Below are 16,511 nucleotides of genomic sequence, written 5' to 3'. Positions count from 1 at the left end.
TCCTTGCATATCTCAGCCCTGAAAGTGCTGAGTATGCGAGGAATGCATGGAATGACCCGGGCCGAGCGTGACCCCTACGAGCTCAGCTCGCTTTAGCCCGAGTATACTATTATACTTCCCTCTGAGCATGGAATGCTTATGGAGGTATTTTACACAGTCGTTCCTCTACCATAGCACGGCGTGATTGAATTGTGTTCCCATAGCGTCTTTAGCAAGACGCAGTACGAGTGGAGTATCGATAGGGAACGTACTCGGTTACTATCGTAACCTCGGTTCCCTGAGATACGGAACGAGTACTGCGTACTTTGCCGTGCCAGGTAGCTGCACGACTCAGTCGTCGCTTCAGTCGAAGTAAACCTGAGGATCCTATGGCCAGACGGCCGATTATATAGCCAGATAACCCCGCCCATTCTGGCGGGATCTGGCGGGCTCCGTCGCCATAGGCTCATGCAGCTCCGCTGCCGACACATTGGTTCGTTTTTAACACACTGCACGAACCAATGATCGTGCAGTTTCACTGCGTGATTGAATAAGGCTTCAGTAAAGGAGAAAAAAGGCTTTTTCCCATAGCGTCTTTAGCAAGACGCAGTACTCGTTCCGTATCTCAGGGAACCGAGGTTACGATAGTAACCGAGTACGTTTTTTTAATTTAAAGCTTTCTATAGATACATTTGTCATGCCTGTGAGGCATGTATTCGCTGAGTTTCGGTTTTTGTGAAGCGCTCCTGTTCAAGACCGAGACAGCAGAACGCACAACATGTTTGTTTTCTTTATTTTATAAAAGCACAACGTTTTGTTGATATTGTGAGTGCACACAAATAAAAGTAGACCCTTTACAGTTCCGAATGGTGCATTACTCTTACCTTAATGACGGCGTAGCGATTTTAAATTGTTTCCACTGAAAAAAAATGCCATGTCCTGCAAAGCGCGCTTTAGCTTCCACTCTCTGCACAAACAATTGGATACAGCGCACATTTATCTTGGTTTAACATTTAAACCGTTATATGCTTGAACTGTTTTGTATCTATAGATTTTATTTTAAGCAAGTCGTGATGATTTGAGAAGGCTAAATTGATCAAACATAGGCTATGATCAGCCTGCCGGTCTGCTGCTGGCCACTTGGTCGTTACTTTGAAAAACAAAAACTTATATTTAACAAACAAAAAATGTTATAAACATTTTTCTAAATTAACTTAATAAAAACATGAAACGAAATATAATCACTTTGCCATTACATACAAAACTGAACTATTTTAATAGCTGAAACAGTAATATAAGCTGTTTTGGGAGAAGGGGGAAAAACAGACGGGCTCGGGCCGGTAATTCTGATAAGCTGTCAGGCATGGGCTGGGCTAGGGCCTGAGCGTCTGGCCAGGGCTGGGCTAGGGCCTAAATTTGAGGCCCGTATAGGGCTTTAGTTTAATAACAGACTTATGGGATTCAAATTGGAACACTTCCAAATGTGGTTTAAATCCAGTATGTACTTTATCTGTGTCATGATTCCTATCCTATGTCACCTGGCTTGTTTGTGGACTTTTAGTTTGTGTTTTTGCTTGGTTCCTGTTCTTGTTTGTCATTGGTTTGATTGTTCCCAGCTGTGTCTTGTTTGCTAATTGCACTCTGTGTATCTCAGCCCTTGTGTTTTCTGTATTCTTTGGTTTTGTCCGTCATGGGTGTTTTGCTGATATTCTCAGTCCAGTTTCCTGGTTTATTTGGTTTACTTTGGATGTTATTGTTATTATTTAAATAACTTTTTTTTAATGCACATGGATCCATACTGGTGGAGTTGCCATGAGAGTGTGTTGGTTTACATTCATCAGCTTTGGTGCAATTATATGTATTAATTCCTTAATACACAATTAATGAATTACCATTTGGAAGTAAATGCAGTGTTTCTCCCCATTAAAAAATAGATTTAATGATTAATTTTATTATTATTATTATTGTTTATATAGTGTGAATATATATATATATATATATATATATATATATTTTCACACGATATAAACAATAATAATAATAATAATAAAATTAATCATTAAATCTATTTTTTAAATCATTAAATCTTTATTTTTAAATAATCAATGAAATACCATCAAATATAAAATGCCACAGGTAGAATTATGGGAATGTTAATGTACTGTTTTTTTTTTTTTACTGTAAATTATAAGATTTCAAAACATTTAATTTAACAGTATTTTACTGTAAAATTACATGAAATGTGCCATTACATCTGTTAGGGTTAGTTAGTTTTTCATGTTATACAGTTTTCCGCTTACCAATTAATGGATTTTTCTTTGCTCGTACACCATGTTGTTTGTTGGCAATGTCTGTGTGATGATTTCCTGATCTTTGCTGCTGTTGGTGATGAGAATGACCTTGTATTTGACACACATCTGAGGTTGGTTGTATAAAGTGAGCACCATAAGGCTGTCAACATGACCGAGAGCAAGAAACCGAGTGTTTAAATGCGTGCAGGGCTTCGACCTTCTTTCCTGTAGTGTGTACTTGGCCTGAACGGTTGTTTTTTTTACAGCGTAGACCATCTGCAGAAGCTGTCAAAGCCTTTCCTTCAACATAAAAACTAGAAGTGTCACTGGTCACTTTTCCGAGAATGAAATCTCACCAGAGATTGAAAAATTGTTCTGTCAAAGGAACAGCTAGTTTGAAACTTTTAAAGAATTATTTGTCTCGGCCTAGTGTTTAGTACACACTATGTGGTGCAGGCTAGTTTAAGTGTGTTCAGTTCTATTCTGTCATAAAGTTGCTTCTTTGAATCTCTGGTGAAGTAAATCTTCAGAAGAGGGTCGCTTTAGTTACCCACCATAACCCCCTGCCTCTTATCCTCCGTCGTTTGTCTCCACAGGCCATTTCATACCCGACAAATGAATTATCCTCATAAAAGTGATGGCATCGTCCCTAATATGCCGTGGTCAGGCTTGTCTGAATAAGCAGCCAGGCATATTAAATCATTCTAACACAGATATTAGGCCTATTCTATCAGAGAAACACTAAAAACACCAGGACAGACTGCAGGTTTCTCTTAGCATGCTTGAGCTCTGAAACACTGAAGTATTTCTGTTCATCTGAGACTGTTATTTTGTTCTGTTTTGTTATGTAATTTATCCAGATATGAATTGCACTCTACTTTGCTTCAGTCTGAATCATGTTTGTCACCATGACAAACTGCCTCCATGATATTTCTGCTAAATTGAGCCCAATGACTTATACATCTTTTACAAATGCGTCTCTGCAATCTCCAACATAGCACTAGAGTTCCATCATTTATTGGTGATTCTTCAGGCTAACATCCATGACTACTTTAATTTCCTCAAAATTTGATCATGGCCTTGATCAAACTTCAAGTGGATTTTTGATTACTGTAGATTCAAGTTAATAACATTTCTGATCTTAACATTTTCTGATACATGTATTACAATGTTATATTGATATAATATAAACAAATTAATATTGTAAAAAATATATTAATATTATTAATGTTAATAAAACTATTAAATATTCTGATAAATATTACTAGAAATGTATTTCTTATAGAAAATGCAAAGTGCAATCTTTTTTATTATTATTAATTAACAATTTTATAAATATAATATTGGAGTTAAAAGGTCTGGGTAGGGGAAAAGCCCAATATAGAGAAAGTACTGGTTAAAAAAAAATAACTCTAAATCAATTTCAATGAACATTTTAAAACTTTTCCTTTTAAAAAACTAAATATCCTAGGGGGAAGAGATGTTCTCCTAACTGAAGTTTCACCCACATTCAGTATAGCTCATATCTCATAGTATTGGATCATATTATAAGACTCACATTCGTTCACTGATGTGCCATACGCCCAACTAAACATGGCGTCTCTCCAAGGTGCCTTTCAGTGAAGATGTTGAGTCTGAATTGGAGCTGAGAGCAGATTACAGTGAGTGTGAGAGGAGGATATGGCTGAGCAGAAGTTTGGCTCTCAGTGCTTCCCTTCACAGGGGCCGGGAGGAGCCGACAGAACATGGGAAACGAATGGCTGAAGGAATTCTGCATGACATTGAAGGCTTCATTAGCAATGGGCTTCACGAGGCACATGAGTGGGAATGAAAAATACTTCTAATGTCTCATTTTCACAATTATCAGAGCCTTCAGAAACTAACAGAAACAGTTTAGACAAGTTACATAAATGTAGATGGAAAAAAAATGTCCATTTTGGGGAAGTTACTTTCAAAGTAATGTGTAATGTTGTGTTATGCTTAATAGAAACAACTGATTACAGCATTCAGTTAGGTATTTATTAATGTCTTTGGGAATAATATAGTATTAAAAGATTAATAGCATAATATAATATGTTATTAAAAGATTAATAATATAGGATGAAATGGTGTATTTATTTATTAATTTGTTTATTTATTAAGTAACTAAGTTATTTTTTATCATTTTTGTCAAATGCTAATAATCCTGTGTCATGTAAAAAGGAAGGGCAAGGTAACTGGTGTAGATAGCGAAAAATTAATATTGAAAGCAACATTTAAGTATATACTCAAAATATCTATTAATCTCTAGCATTCTGAAAGAACTTTAATATGGAGCTACAGTGTTAGTCCAGGCATAATTCATAAATGAATCCTCATTGTAATGCTTCCTTCAAATGCTTTTGGCCCTGATGTATTCCAAATAGCTTTTTCCTGAAAATATTGTGGCCTGATTGCATTTATAATTCAATGTTTTGATAAAACTATGCCATGCCGCGTAGACAAATAAAAGAACTGCACAACAAAAGCCCTAGAGATGAGGATTGGCATTTCTCCTAAGCTTTGCATCATGGGTATGAAGCCTCAGATTAAGTTGGGAACAAACTATTTTCATTAGGTCTGTTTACAAGCCACAGTCAGAACAGTTAAGGCTAGACAAGTTGTTTTCTCAGTACGTCTGGATAAAAATCAGGTTACGGCAGATTTGAGGCGCAGACAGACAGCACGTTTATTTGTATTCATTATAGGTGCTTGCTAATGTTGCAGGGTAGACTATAAAACAGCCAAAACAATCCCATGATTTGCATTGAAAGAGGGAGCAGAAGATCTTTTTTTTTTTCCCCGCAGGGTAGCAACACCTTAACAACAGTGAACCGATCACTTAAAACATCCTCACAACCACTAATGGGCTACTCTAGTACATTTAACCCTAACCCTAACACTCAAAACACCTTAGCAGACACATAACAGCAGTACTGTAACAACCACACGTCAACATGCTAAAAACAAACCTTAACCACTGATTCCTAATTGCATCTACTTTCAGAAGGCCAAATAAAATGTTTTTTCTTTCACCTAGAAACACAGAGTGTCTCCCTGACATGGCTGCATCAACACCACTGCGGTTACTGAAACCACACCTTCTTTCTTTGCGTGAACATTTGGGCAGCATTACGCAAATATTTCCACATCGTGACGTAGACATGTGGGGGCGTGTTTGAATGAGCCATTTTAGGGTGGCATGGACGAGTCAACTTTTATACAGAATATCTCTTTGGGTTTGAGACTTTAATCTTTGCAACATCAGGGATCTCATCTATGCATGAATAGCTTGTAACACTCCAAAGAGAAAGGAAAACTTGAAATCGCATCATATGACCCCTTTAAAATGTCGTAACAGCAGCAAAGTAATACCCTGGCAACTGCATAGCAATGGTTTAAAAACACTTAAAATGTCTCAACAACACCATAGTAATACCATGACAACCATGTAGCAACAAGTTAAAGGCCACTTAGAAACCTTAGCAACTGTACAGCAACAGGTAAAACAAACTAACACTTAACATCTTGGTAATACCCTGGCAACCACATAGCAACAGGCTAAAAGAACACCTTAGCAACTGAAAAGATAAAAGTAAAGAAAAAAAGAAAAAATACCCTTGAAACCACATAGCAAAGGGTTGAATGCCACTCAGAACGCAATAGCAAAGCAACAGGTTAATAAAATCCTTAAAGGGGTCATGAACTGAGAAATCAAATTTTCCTTGATCTTTTGACATATAAGAGGTCACTGTACTATAAAAACATACTGTAAGTTTCAGAACTCAAAACTTTCTCATTAGTCTAGAAACAGCTTAGTGGTCTCAAACTCAAGCTTAGTGGTCTCAAGGGCTAAACAGGCAGTGATGTAGAAGCAGGCGTCGAGTGTGGCAGAGTTTAGCCACACTATTACATCATAGAGTAGAACATTCCACAAGCTGTCGTTTTTACAGACTGCCTTCTAAATAAGCTACTGGTCTCAAACTCAATTCCTGGAGGGCCACAGCTCTGCAGAGTTTAGCTCCAACCAGCTCCAAATCACACCTGCTTGGAAGTTTCTAGTGATCCTGAAGACCTTGATTAGCTGGATCAGGTGTGTTTGATTAGGGTTGGAGCTAAACTCTTCAGAGCTGTGGCCCTCCAGGAATTGAGTTTGAGATCAATAGCTTATTTAGAAGGCAGTCTGCCAAAACGACAGCTTATGGAATGTTCTACTCTATGATGTAATAGTTTGGCTAAACTCTGCCACACTCAACGCCTGCTTCTACATCACTGCCTGTTTAGCCCTGCCCACCGATTCTACATCACTGCCTGTTTAGCCCTGCCCACCGATTCTACAGCACTGCCTGTTTAGCCCCGCCCACCGATTCTACAGCACTGCCTGTTTAGCCCTGCCCACCGATTCTACAGCACTGCCTGTTTAGCCCTGCCCACCGATTCTACATCACTGCCTGTTTAGCCCTGCCCACCGATTCTACAGCACTGCCTGTTTAGCCCCGCCCACCGATTCTACAGCACTGCCTGTTTAGCCCTGCCCACCGATTCTACAGCACTGCCTGTTTAGCCCTGCCCACCGATTCTACATCACTGCCTGTTTAGCCCCGCCCACCGATTCTACAGCACTGCCTGTTTAGCCCCGCCCACCGATTCTACAGCACTGCCTGTTTAGCCCCGCCCACTACTTTGTGCATTTAGGGTTTAAGAGAGAGGCGAACACGCAGGTCTATGCAGAAACCAAACGATAAAGATGCTCTGAATACAACAAGACGCTGTGCAGTGCAAAGCTTTGGGAAAAAACTGTTTGCATTGCCTTCCTTTTGATCCAAACATTACGAAAGAGTGGATTAACTTTTTATTTTTAATGAAGATCCAGACCACATAAGTAAGAACTCGGCCCTGTGTTCACTTCATTTTACCGCAGACTCATTTACAAACAAGGCACAATTCGATGCTGGATTTTCAAAAAGATTGAAACTAAAAGACGATGCTGTGCTGACTATATTGGATCCGACAGTAATACTGCACCACAGAAGCTTGAGTAACTGTTTTTATTACGTGCTCACTACTGCTTTGTCTCTTGTTACAGATCGTTTGATATGTATTGAGTTATTTTTGCGTTTTTGACCTAAATCACAGCAGTGTCCATCTATGAGGAATATAACGTTAGCCTGTCAAACTTAAACAACTATTAGCCAATCGTAGCAGTGAGCGTTTACTTCAGGTCCACAATCTGCCACGCCTATTTAAACAGAGCATTCTGATGAGGGGGTTGATGAACAGGACAGAAAATAGCTCATTACTTCTAAATTATGTTTTTTTTATGTAAAAATCTTGATTACATAAGTGGACCTCAGAGAACAGTGCAAAATAAAAACAAAGGCAATTCATGACCCCTTTAACACTCACGTGTCACAGCCTACCATTTATATTTTCTTCAGAAAACAAAACTTTAGTTGTTAATGTTAATTTCTGCATCTGGTAAATGTTCTGTACTCAGATGTGTCAGTCTTGTTCACATGAGCCCGGGAGATTCCAGCAGTGGTGGCTCTTAATGAAAGTGCAGCTGTCCTGACCTCCTGATGCTAGCAGTGTGTGAGGAACATCTAGTATCTGATGGACAGGAGCTTCAGTGGGCCCAGATTAACTCAAGGATTGTTCAGCACCTCCTACAGTGAGTGAGAGTTTCCTTAGATACAGACAACTCATGACGAGAGCTGAGAGTATAATATGTGTCTCTTCTCTCCGTAATATATAACCCAATCAGAAAATAACAGAGTGATGTGTGCAACCTGTCCAGCTCATATTTCATTCCAAAAGCCAATGCAGGAAATAAGATCCTGTTCTGCAGCAAACTTCACTTTCAAGTGTTTTAGTTTTAGGAGACCTCGACTTTCATTTCGTCTTGGGAAGAGGGCACATTTAATAAAGGACACTATTACACATGGCATCCCGTGAAAATCTTGTTATTCCGTTTCCAATGGAGCTCATTAGTTTGGGGAAAGAAAATATTTGTGGGTTTTTTTGTCACTGAAGGCACGAAGGCGTTCTGATGAGGCGGGGAGGTAGTGTTAGCGGGCTAATTAGTGCACAGCTCTGTTGTGCATTAGCAGCATGGCGACTTCACCGTTAATGAGCCACTCTTGCTGATGTCACCTTTTGATTCTGACTTTCTTTGGTTTATAAATTTTACTTTTGTAAATATAGGTAAAATCTGCTTAATAAAACAAGTGTGTTGCCTAGATGAGCTGTTCATGTTTTCGAATGCGATTTGTGTTACTGTCTCTGAAAAACAGATTGTGAGCTCCTCTAGTTTGTAATCAGTATTGGGTAGTAACAGATTACATGTAATCTGGATTACGTAATTCAATTCCAATAGATGATATTACATTTTAAAATACTGATAATCAGTTGCTTTTTATTGATTGCGTGATTACTGATTATTCACACAATAGCAATACATTATTATTTGGAATCAGTAACAGACTACAGTTTGCAAGTAATCTACCCAACACTTTTTGTAATAGCTCTAGTCATGTGACCAAAACATGAATATTATTGTTTGCTCTAATTTATTCCCAATGCGATGGGGAAAAAAAAACACTCTGTTGTCGCAATGATGGCATGTGGATGTTTGTTATAGTCTGAACAGATGTATTAAGGTTACGTGGATTTTGCCTGGAAAAATGTGCCGAACTGTGGTAAACCTGACAATAGCTTTAGTGTAAACAGGCCTTAAAGTGATAGTTCACCTAAAAATGAACGTTTTGTCATTATTTACTGACCCTAATGTAATTATGTGTTTCTTTCTTTTGTTGAGCACAAAATAAGATATTTTGAAGAATGTTGGAAACCGTTGATGGTTGCCATTGACTTCTACAGTATGGAAAACAATGCTATGGTAGTTTGGTTACTGTTTGGTTATATAAAAAAATTTACTTATTTGGATGAGTAAATGATGACATTTGGGGGGGGGGGGGGGGGACTATCCCTTTAAGCTTGTGAGTATCTTAACAACCACTTCAAATCTTTTCTTCATTCAGATATGTTTTGGGCATATTTTATATTAGTTTTTGATTGACATCCATCAAGAATACTTGAAGGTGGCCTAACCTAACACTAAAATACTAATACTTTTTATCATTAGTTTAATATGTTGAATCAATTATACTGTAAATATGTTTATAATTAGCTTTCTTCATTCACAATTGTAGATGTTCACCAAGACGAGTCTGTTGTATTGCTTTTGGGATTGAATGGCATTCTGTTTGAAGGATACATAAAATACAGTTATTTTATTATAAGAGATACTATTATTTAATTGTATTATTATTTTGACATGAGTATATTAATATCTAGATTTAATTCTGGTTTCAGTTTAAAAAATGTTGTTGGGTGTGTTTATTTTATCATGTTTATTAGTTTTTGTTTAATCAATTTTGTAATGTCTTTAATCAGTTTTTTGTCTTTTATGGTCTAATGTTGCCTTAAAATGCTGCCTAAATAAGCAGTTTCCTAGGTAGCACAATTTATTTAAGAGGTAACACAATTTATTTGCATGTGTGGAGGTATTTTTATTCTATTTTATTTTATTGCATATCCACATTTTTTCCAGTAGGAATAATTTCTAAAAGAATGTTGACCTCCAACAGAGATATCAGTAATCATTTCATAATTATCTGTAACAGCAGATAAACATATATCTATTGAAGGCATTTCAATTGAAGTCTGTAAGAAGAACAAAGCCTGCGAGATCAGCAAGAGCGTCTGACCAGGTGGCATTCAGTCTGTTCAGACACGTCTAGCATGTTGAACAGGTTTTAGCTTCATCACTCAAGGCTGTTGGAGCTCAAGCACGGGCCATACTGCAGACCACAGCTATCTGCAATTTATTCATCATTCACACTTGATAAAATAAACAGACAATTGACAATGGACTAAATCCAAGATCTGCAAGCACAAGAATCGTTCACTCACCCTCATGTCATTCAAAACATGATGCAATTAGTTATTTCGCTTAATAAATGCTGGGACAGTCCAGCTTCAAAAAAGTATAGTGTATATATTTATTGTATATGACTTCTGAAGCCATATGATAGTGTGAGGAACCACCTGAAATTTTTAGTTACTATTTCCTAAAAATCCTTTGAATTCTGGTTGAGATTCAGTGTATTCACTGCTCTTATTTTTATTAAGGGCAAACTTCTGATCTTCTTTGCTTTTAGTATTAGCAAGAAGATAGCAGAGTCTGCTCTGTTTTGATGCACTATTGTCACCACTAATGAGGCAACCCAAATTAGTATTGCTTCAGCCTTGATTTTAATTGGTGGTCATGAGAAGGAAGTGTTTTTGTGTGAGCGTGTGCATGTGTGTTTTTCTTTCAAATTGAAGAAAGAAAGAAAAAATCAGGTCTAGTTTTCACATGGGGAAGCTGCTAGAAGGATCTATAAGTCAATAACTTTAATATTTTGAGTCATAAATTGCACAGTGGTCTTGTTTGTTTGTTTCAGACTCTGAGTTTAGATAAGGACATTTTTGTGTGACTTGCCACCTCCAAACAAAAATGCTACACTGGGATATATTCAGGCAGGTATAGAATATATAGAATAACATACAAGGCAACCTCATCTGACTTTAATGAAAAAATATCCTTCAAAGTTCTATATGTGCTGTATACTCTAATACATAAATTAGGTACTGTGTAGAGACCAAAAGTAATTAAGACAATAAAATAACATATACTGTACAATACATATATAGTTTTTGCTGAAATTTTGTGTATTACCCCCTTACCCCATATAGTGTGACAACATGCCCCATTAGCAGGGCCAATTGCGTATTTTTTTAAAAAAATTTATGGACAATGGTGATAATGTTCAGTAGGACTAATTTCCAGTATCTTTTAATTGATTTTTATTGATATTTGATTAGACTTGGCTTCCTGAGTGCATAGCCTTCAGTTGGGCGTTTCATTAATATTCAGCAATATTCATGAATCTTTAAAATGATATAGGAAGGTCTTGTTCAAAGCAAGGCATACAAATGACCCAGATTCCATGCAACAAGCACAATTTTATTAGAAAAGATGACATCACTGTAATTGTTAAATAGAAGTGGAATGTCTTATTGAGCTCAGATCACCGAACTTGATATTGTTGGCCATTGTGCCAAGTGTTTTTACACGTTCAGACCGTTTACAATAAATACAGTATTGAAGAATCTGAGCCTTGCATTATTTTCACTGGCATGGGACGAAAATGGCCTCAAGCCAGCGATCTCTACATACCTTCGCACTGCATTGAAGTAACTAACCCCTAAGAGCCCAGAGCCAAATGTAAGCCAGGAAAGTCAACAAAATTGAGGAGAAACCCAAGACGGGCCAGAAAGAGATGTGTGAGCATGTGAGTGCTGGGAAGAGAGACGCGATCCAAACCCAGTAACATCCAGCCAGCATAAGGCAGTGGAGAAAGGAAATGAACAGCCGTTTCACTGGAGCAGTCAGGATGAATTTGATATAACTTGCATGATACGCTTTTCATTTATTACATGGGGATAAGAGCGGGGGATCTGGGATTGGGCGGCCAGCCAAACCGCTGGTTCTCACAGCCATATTATAACGTAATATGCACCATGAAACCTTACGAGAGATGTCTCACATGCCATTGGCATCCGAACGTTCGCAGGCCTTCTCACTGTACGTTGGCTGGGTTTTTAATTACGGCTTTAGCTGAGGCCCAGTGCTGCGGTTTGCTCTGTTCAGCGTATTCAGCTTTGATATAGCCGCTGACACTTATAAGACAGATGGATGCCAAGTCCGTTTGATCAGACCGAATCGTGCAAGCAGTCATTTTTGACTTTTTTTTTTAAGGGTTTTGAGAATGTCCTCCATCAGGACAGCAAGCAATTTTTGCTCTATCTGATCTGTTGCTGAAAATGAAACACATAGTAAACTTAATGAGCCATCGTGTGCTGTGTCTGAATGTCGTAATGGGATTGACTGAACTTTCATTTCCATGCAAAGATCAGTCAATAGAGGCCTTGACATCATTCTTGTGGTCAGTGTGAAATTAAATTGACCCTATTACTTTATTAAGTGTTCTTGGTCTTATTTTGCACGATGCGCCACAAAGTGTTATTTCAGAAAACTAATGTTTGTCCAACTCTGAAATGGCAGCTATTTAAGCCATTGTTTTAGGCTGTTATTGTAGAAAATCCTTCCTGGTTTAAGCAGTAATTTAGGCAATCAAAAATCTCAACAGTTTTTCTGCATTCAATTGGTTATTTTTTAGCCCCAATGACTTTCATATTATGGACAGAAACACATGTAGACGTTTTTCAGTTTTTCTTTTTACATGTATGTATGTATTTATTTTATCTATTTGTTTCTGTTATTTAGTTTTGTTTTGTATGTTATACTGAATAAAGTAAATCATACAGATTTGAAATAAACATGAGTGTGAGAACATGAGTATGATTTTTCATTTTTGTGTGAATGGTAACATTATCGACAGGGTTACAGCAATAATAGTATATAATTATAGTAATATAATAGTATATAATTATATAGTTATAGTATTGATGCCTTTGAGGGTGACTTGAACTTCTATCACTTTATATTGTGTGAGTTAGCTTATTTCCCCGCAGGTATAAGTTCATATAAATATATGACTTGTTTCCTTGAACTATGTTTTCATCCTCCTCACAATCTATTGCTTTCATTCCTGGTTCCATTTAGGTGTGCAACAACCTTTTTTTCACCATCCAATCCATTCATCATGGGTTAAATCCCATTATACGTTTTTATTTTCTCATTTAATATCCAGTTTCATTTGGAAATACATCACATTACGGATGAAAATTGGGTTGGGAATATGTTCTTTAAAATATTCAATTAAATTGAATCTAGATATGGTTATTATGTTAATATTGTCTGACTGTAGTACTGTGTGTGCTCACAGTTGTGGTTTGCTCTCCAGGGGCCCCGACAGGAAGTCATCTACAGGAAGACATGAACCACTGGCAGCTTCATGCTCACTACTATCCTCCTCTACTGCGATCCGCAACCATCCGCAAGTTCATGGTTGGATATGAGATGCTCGCTAATGAACAGAGGGATCTTACACCTGAACAGGTATGTTTTCTTTTAAACATGTACAAAAAATTATAGTGATTGCAATAACATTGTTTAGTCTTTGCTATTGGTTTTAGCCAGTTTTGACAAAACTGATCATATCACAACCCTAAACACAAAAATAATCGGTGACACTTTAGTATAGGGACCAGTTCTCACTATTAACTAATTGCTTATTGGCTGTTTATTAGTACTTATAAAGCACATATTCTGCAGGATCATATTCTACATCCATAATCCTACCCAATACCTAAACTTAACAGCTACCTTACTAACTATTAATAAACAGCAAATTAGGAGTTTATTAAGGCAAAATAAATTGTTGATGGTTTGTTAATAGCAAGAATTGGACCTTAAAATAAAGTGTGACTAGGGCTGGGTATCGTTCCAAAATTTTTGATATCGATACCGATATCAATACCTTGACTTCGATACCGGTTCCTGAACTATACTTTTTCCGATACCAATTTTATTCAATCAATTTTAACAAGACTACATTAACTACATAAAAAAAAAAAAAAACTCAGTCACATCACTCAAAGACTCCTGAGCCCACTGCACAAAGGAACAAAATATTATCCAACACAAGAAATCAGTGCAAATAATTTTAATAAAGCTCAAATAGTTTTCAGTTTACACATCTGTTAGGCTATGTTTACTCTAACGCTTGTTCATTTTAAAACGCATAGCTCATACAGAATCGTCATTTCTATTAATTTTCCATTTTATTTACTGATAAGCATTAGCACCTTCCAGCGCTGTCTGCCGCTATGTATAACGTTATATGCCTTCTCTCTTCCGCAATCGCTGTTCTGACTCAGAGGACATAACATATTTCAGCAATATTACTTGGCCAAAACACACATTAGACAGAATATAAGCCTTATCTATTGTCTTATGTAGCATGATGCTACAGTGTGCATGAATGGTCATGTAGCGCGTACTTTCGGTCGTGTTGTATGGAAGGAGATCTTTTCTGAAACGGCAGTATGGACAAGGATCATTTTCATTTTTACACAAAAACGCACCATTGTAAACGTAACCTTACATCTAACGAATCACTCTTGCGGATGTCAAACACGATCTGCGCAGTGGCGCTTCTAGTCGAACACACCTATAGTGCTGCAGGCCTATTGGCTCGCTGACGTTGACAAGATTAACCCCTTAGGTATCAAAGTTTGGTAACGAACGACAAGACGTTTTTCGATCTTCGATGGTATCGAGGCAATTCGGTCGGTGCCTAAAAAGTAACAAACTCGGTACTCAGTCCTAAGTGTGACCATATTTGTAATCTTCTTTTTCATAATAATAACAATATTATAATATATTTGTCAGGATTGTTGATTGTTAATTTAATTCCAGGTGTGTCTTGTCTTCTTCCCTGATTACCCTGTGTTTATAAGCCCCAGTACTTTCAGTTAGTGTTTGTCGGTTCTTGAATGTCTTCCTTGCCCGTGCTCCCTGTGCTCTATGTTTTCCCGTTGGACTATTAAAGACTCTAGATTTGCTAAATTCCTCATCTCCTCGTTCCTTGCTCCGTGTTCCCTGAGTAAGTGTGACAGAAGAACCAACCTAAAACAGTTACCTCTGCGTCTACCCTCCGTTTTGTTTTTCGTTTTTTTCTTTTCATTGTGCCACATGGATCCCCTCGTCCGGCCCGAATTCCTCCTTCTCCTGCTGGAGCAGGGGGACTGATCTCTCGAGGACCATACATAACTGTTCCTGATGTTAGCTAATGCCACTAGCTACCCGGACGGCGCGCTCTGCGCATTCTATGATGCAAGCCTGAACACCGCGTGCAGAGCGTTGTTGTCCGAAGATGGTCCTCGAGAGGATTTCGCTCTCTAGCTCCCTCGCCTCCACCATCACCCATCGATCCACCAGCTCCACCGGGCTCCCTCGTTCCTCCGGCTCCGCCTTGGTCGGGCGTCGACCTGCCATCGCCTCAGGACTCCTCTCCTCTGGCTGCGCCTCGTCGCTCCATCCCACCGGCTCCTTTGGGCTCCTTCCTCCCTTCAGCTCCACCTGGGTCCTCAGTTGCTCCGGCTCCGCCGCGGATCTCTGGGCCTCCACCTTTGTCGCCAGAGCCCTCGGCTCCACCCTGGCCCCATCGGATCCTCGACATCCCCCTGGCTCGTTGGCTCTCCGCCTCGGGCTCCTCCATCACCTGCTCCGCCGCCATTGGTCGGCCCCCTGGAGTCGGCGATCCCTCCCCCATCCCTCCTCCCTCCGTCGGCTCCAACATGGGCCATCATCACGGCTGTGGCCTGGGTCCAGCTGTGCGTCTCCTGCTCCGGGTCCCTCCTGTCTTTTCCCTGGCTCCTCCCTCCTTCGTCGCCTCCCTGGTCTCTGTCTGCCGGCCTCCTCCTAGGTGTCCGTCCTCCTCCTGAGCCTCCTCCTTAGTTCCCGCCCGCCCCTCCCCTTTGGATGTTACTACGGTGCGAGGACGCACCTTCTGGGAGGGGGGCGATATGTCAGGATTGTTGATTGTTAATTTGATTCCAGGTGTGTCTTGTCTTCCTCCCTGATTACCCTGTGTTCATAAGCCCCAGTCCTTTCAGTTAGTGTTTGTCGGTTCTTGAATGTCTTCCTTGCCCGTGCTCCCTGTGCTCTGTTTTCTAAATTCCTCGTCTCCTCGTTCCTTGCTCCGTGTTCCCTGAGTAAGTGTGACAATATTATTATTATTATTTTATGTTAATTTTAACAACTTTTAGATGGCTATTGGCTCTCTGTAAACATGCGTATGGGTCTACTCATTTGATTTGCAATAAAATAACTGAGCAATGTCTAATTTAGTCATTAACTTTGACAGTAACATTCGGATCACAGGTTTTAGTTTACATGCTGGATTTGGGCTTGAGTTTAACCTGTTAACTTTTGCCAGAGCGACGGCACACTGAACGCTCTTTGTTTGTATGTGTCATTGTTTTCTAATTGAATAAATGAAACGGGACAAAGTTAATCTTGACAAACTATATATCATTCTGAAGGTCTAAGCCTCAAGCATCGACGACAGATCGCTGTTTTTCGATGGAAAGCTTATAAGGAATGTATTTGCTACATTTGTGTAAGCAGTACACATCAAAACATGCAGA

At 38.8% G+C, this 16,511-nt stretch overlaps 1 protein-coding gene across 1 annotated transcript in view; it reads left to right on the top strand.

The window, feature by feature from the left end:
* Window positions 1-16,511, top strand: part of galt (galactose-1-phosphate uridylyltransferase) — a 104,385-nt gene that overhangs the window by 82,225 nt on the left and 5,649 nt on the right. Inside the window, exon 10 of the mRNA XM_079410493.1 lies at window positions 13,262-13,416. Within this exon, the coding sequence (XP_079266619.1) occupies window positions 13,262-13,416 (155 nt within the window). The remainder of the gene's footprint in view (window positions 1-13,261; window positions 13,417-16,511) is intronic.

Source organism: Barbus barbus, assembly GCF_936440315.1.
Source record: "Barbus barbus genome assembly, chromosome: 47".
NCBI classification, from domain to species: domain Eukaryota; kingdom Metazoa; phylum Chordata; class Actinopteri; order Cypriniformes; family Cyprinidae; genus Barbus; species Barbus barbus.
This window is presented reverse-complemented; position numbering and strand designations above follow the sequence as displayed.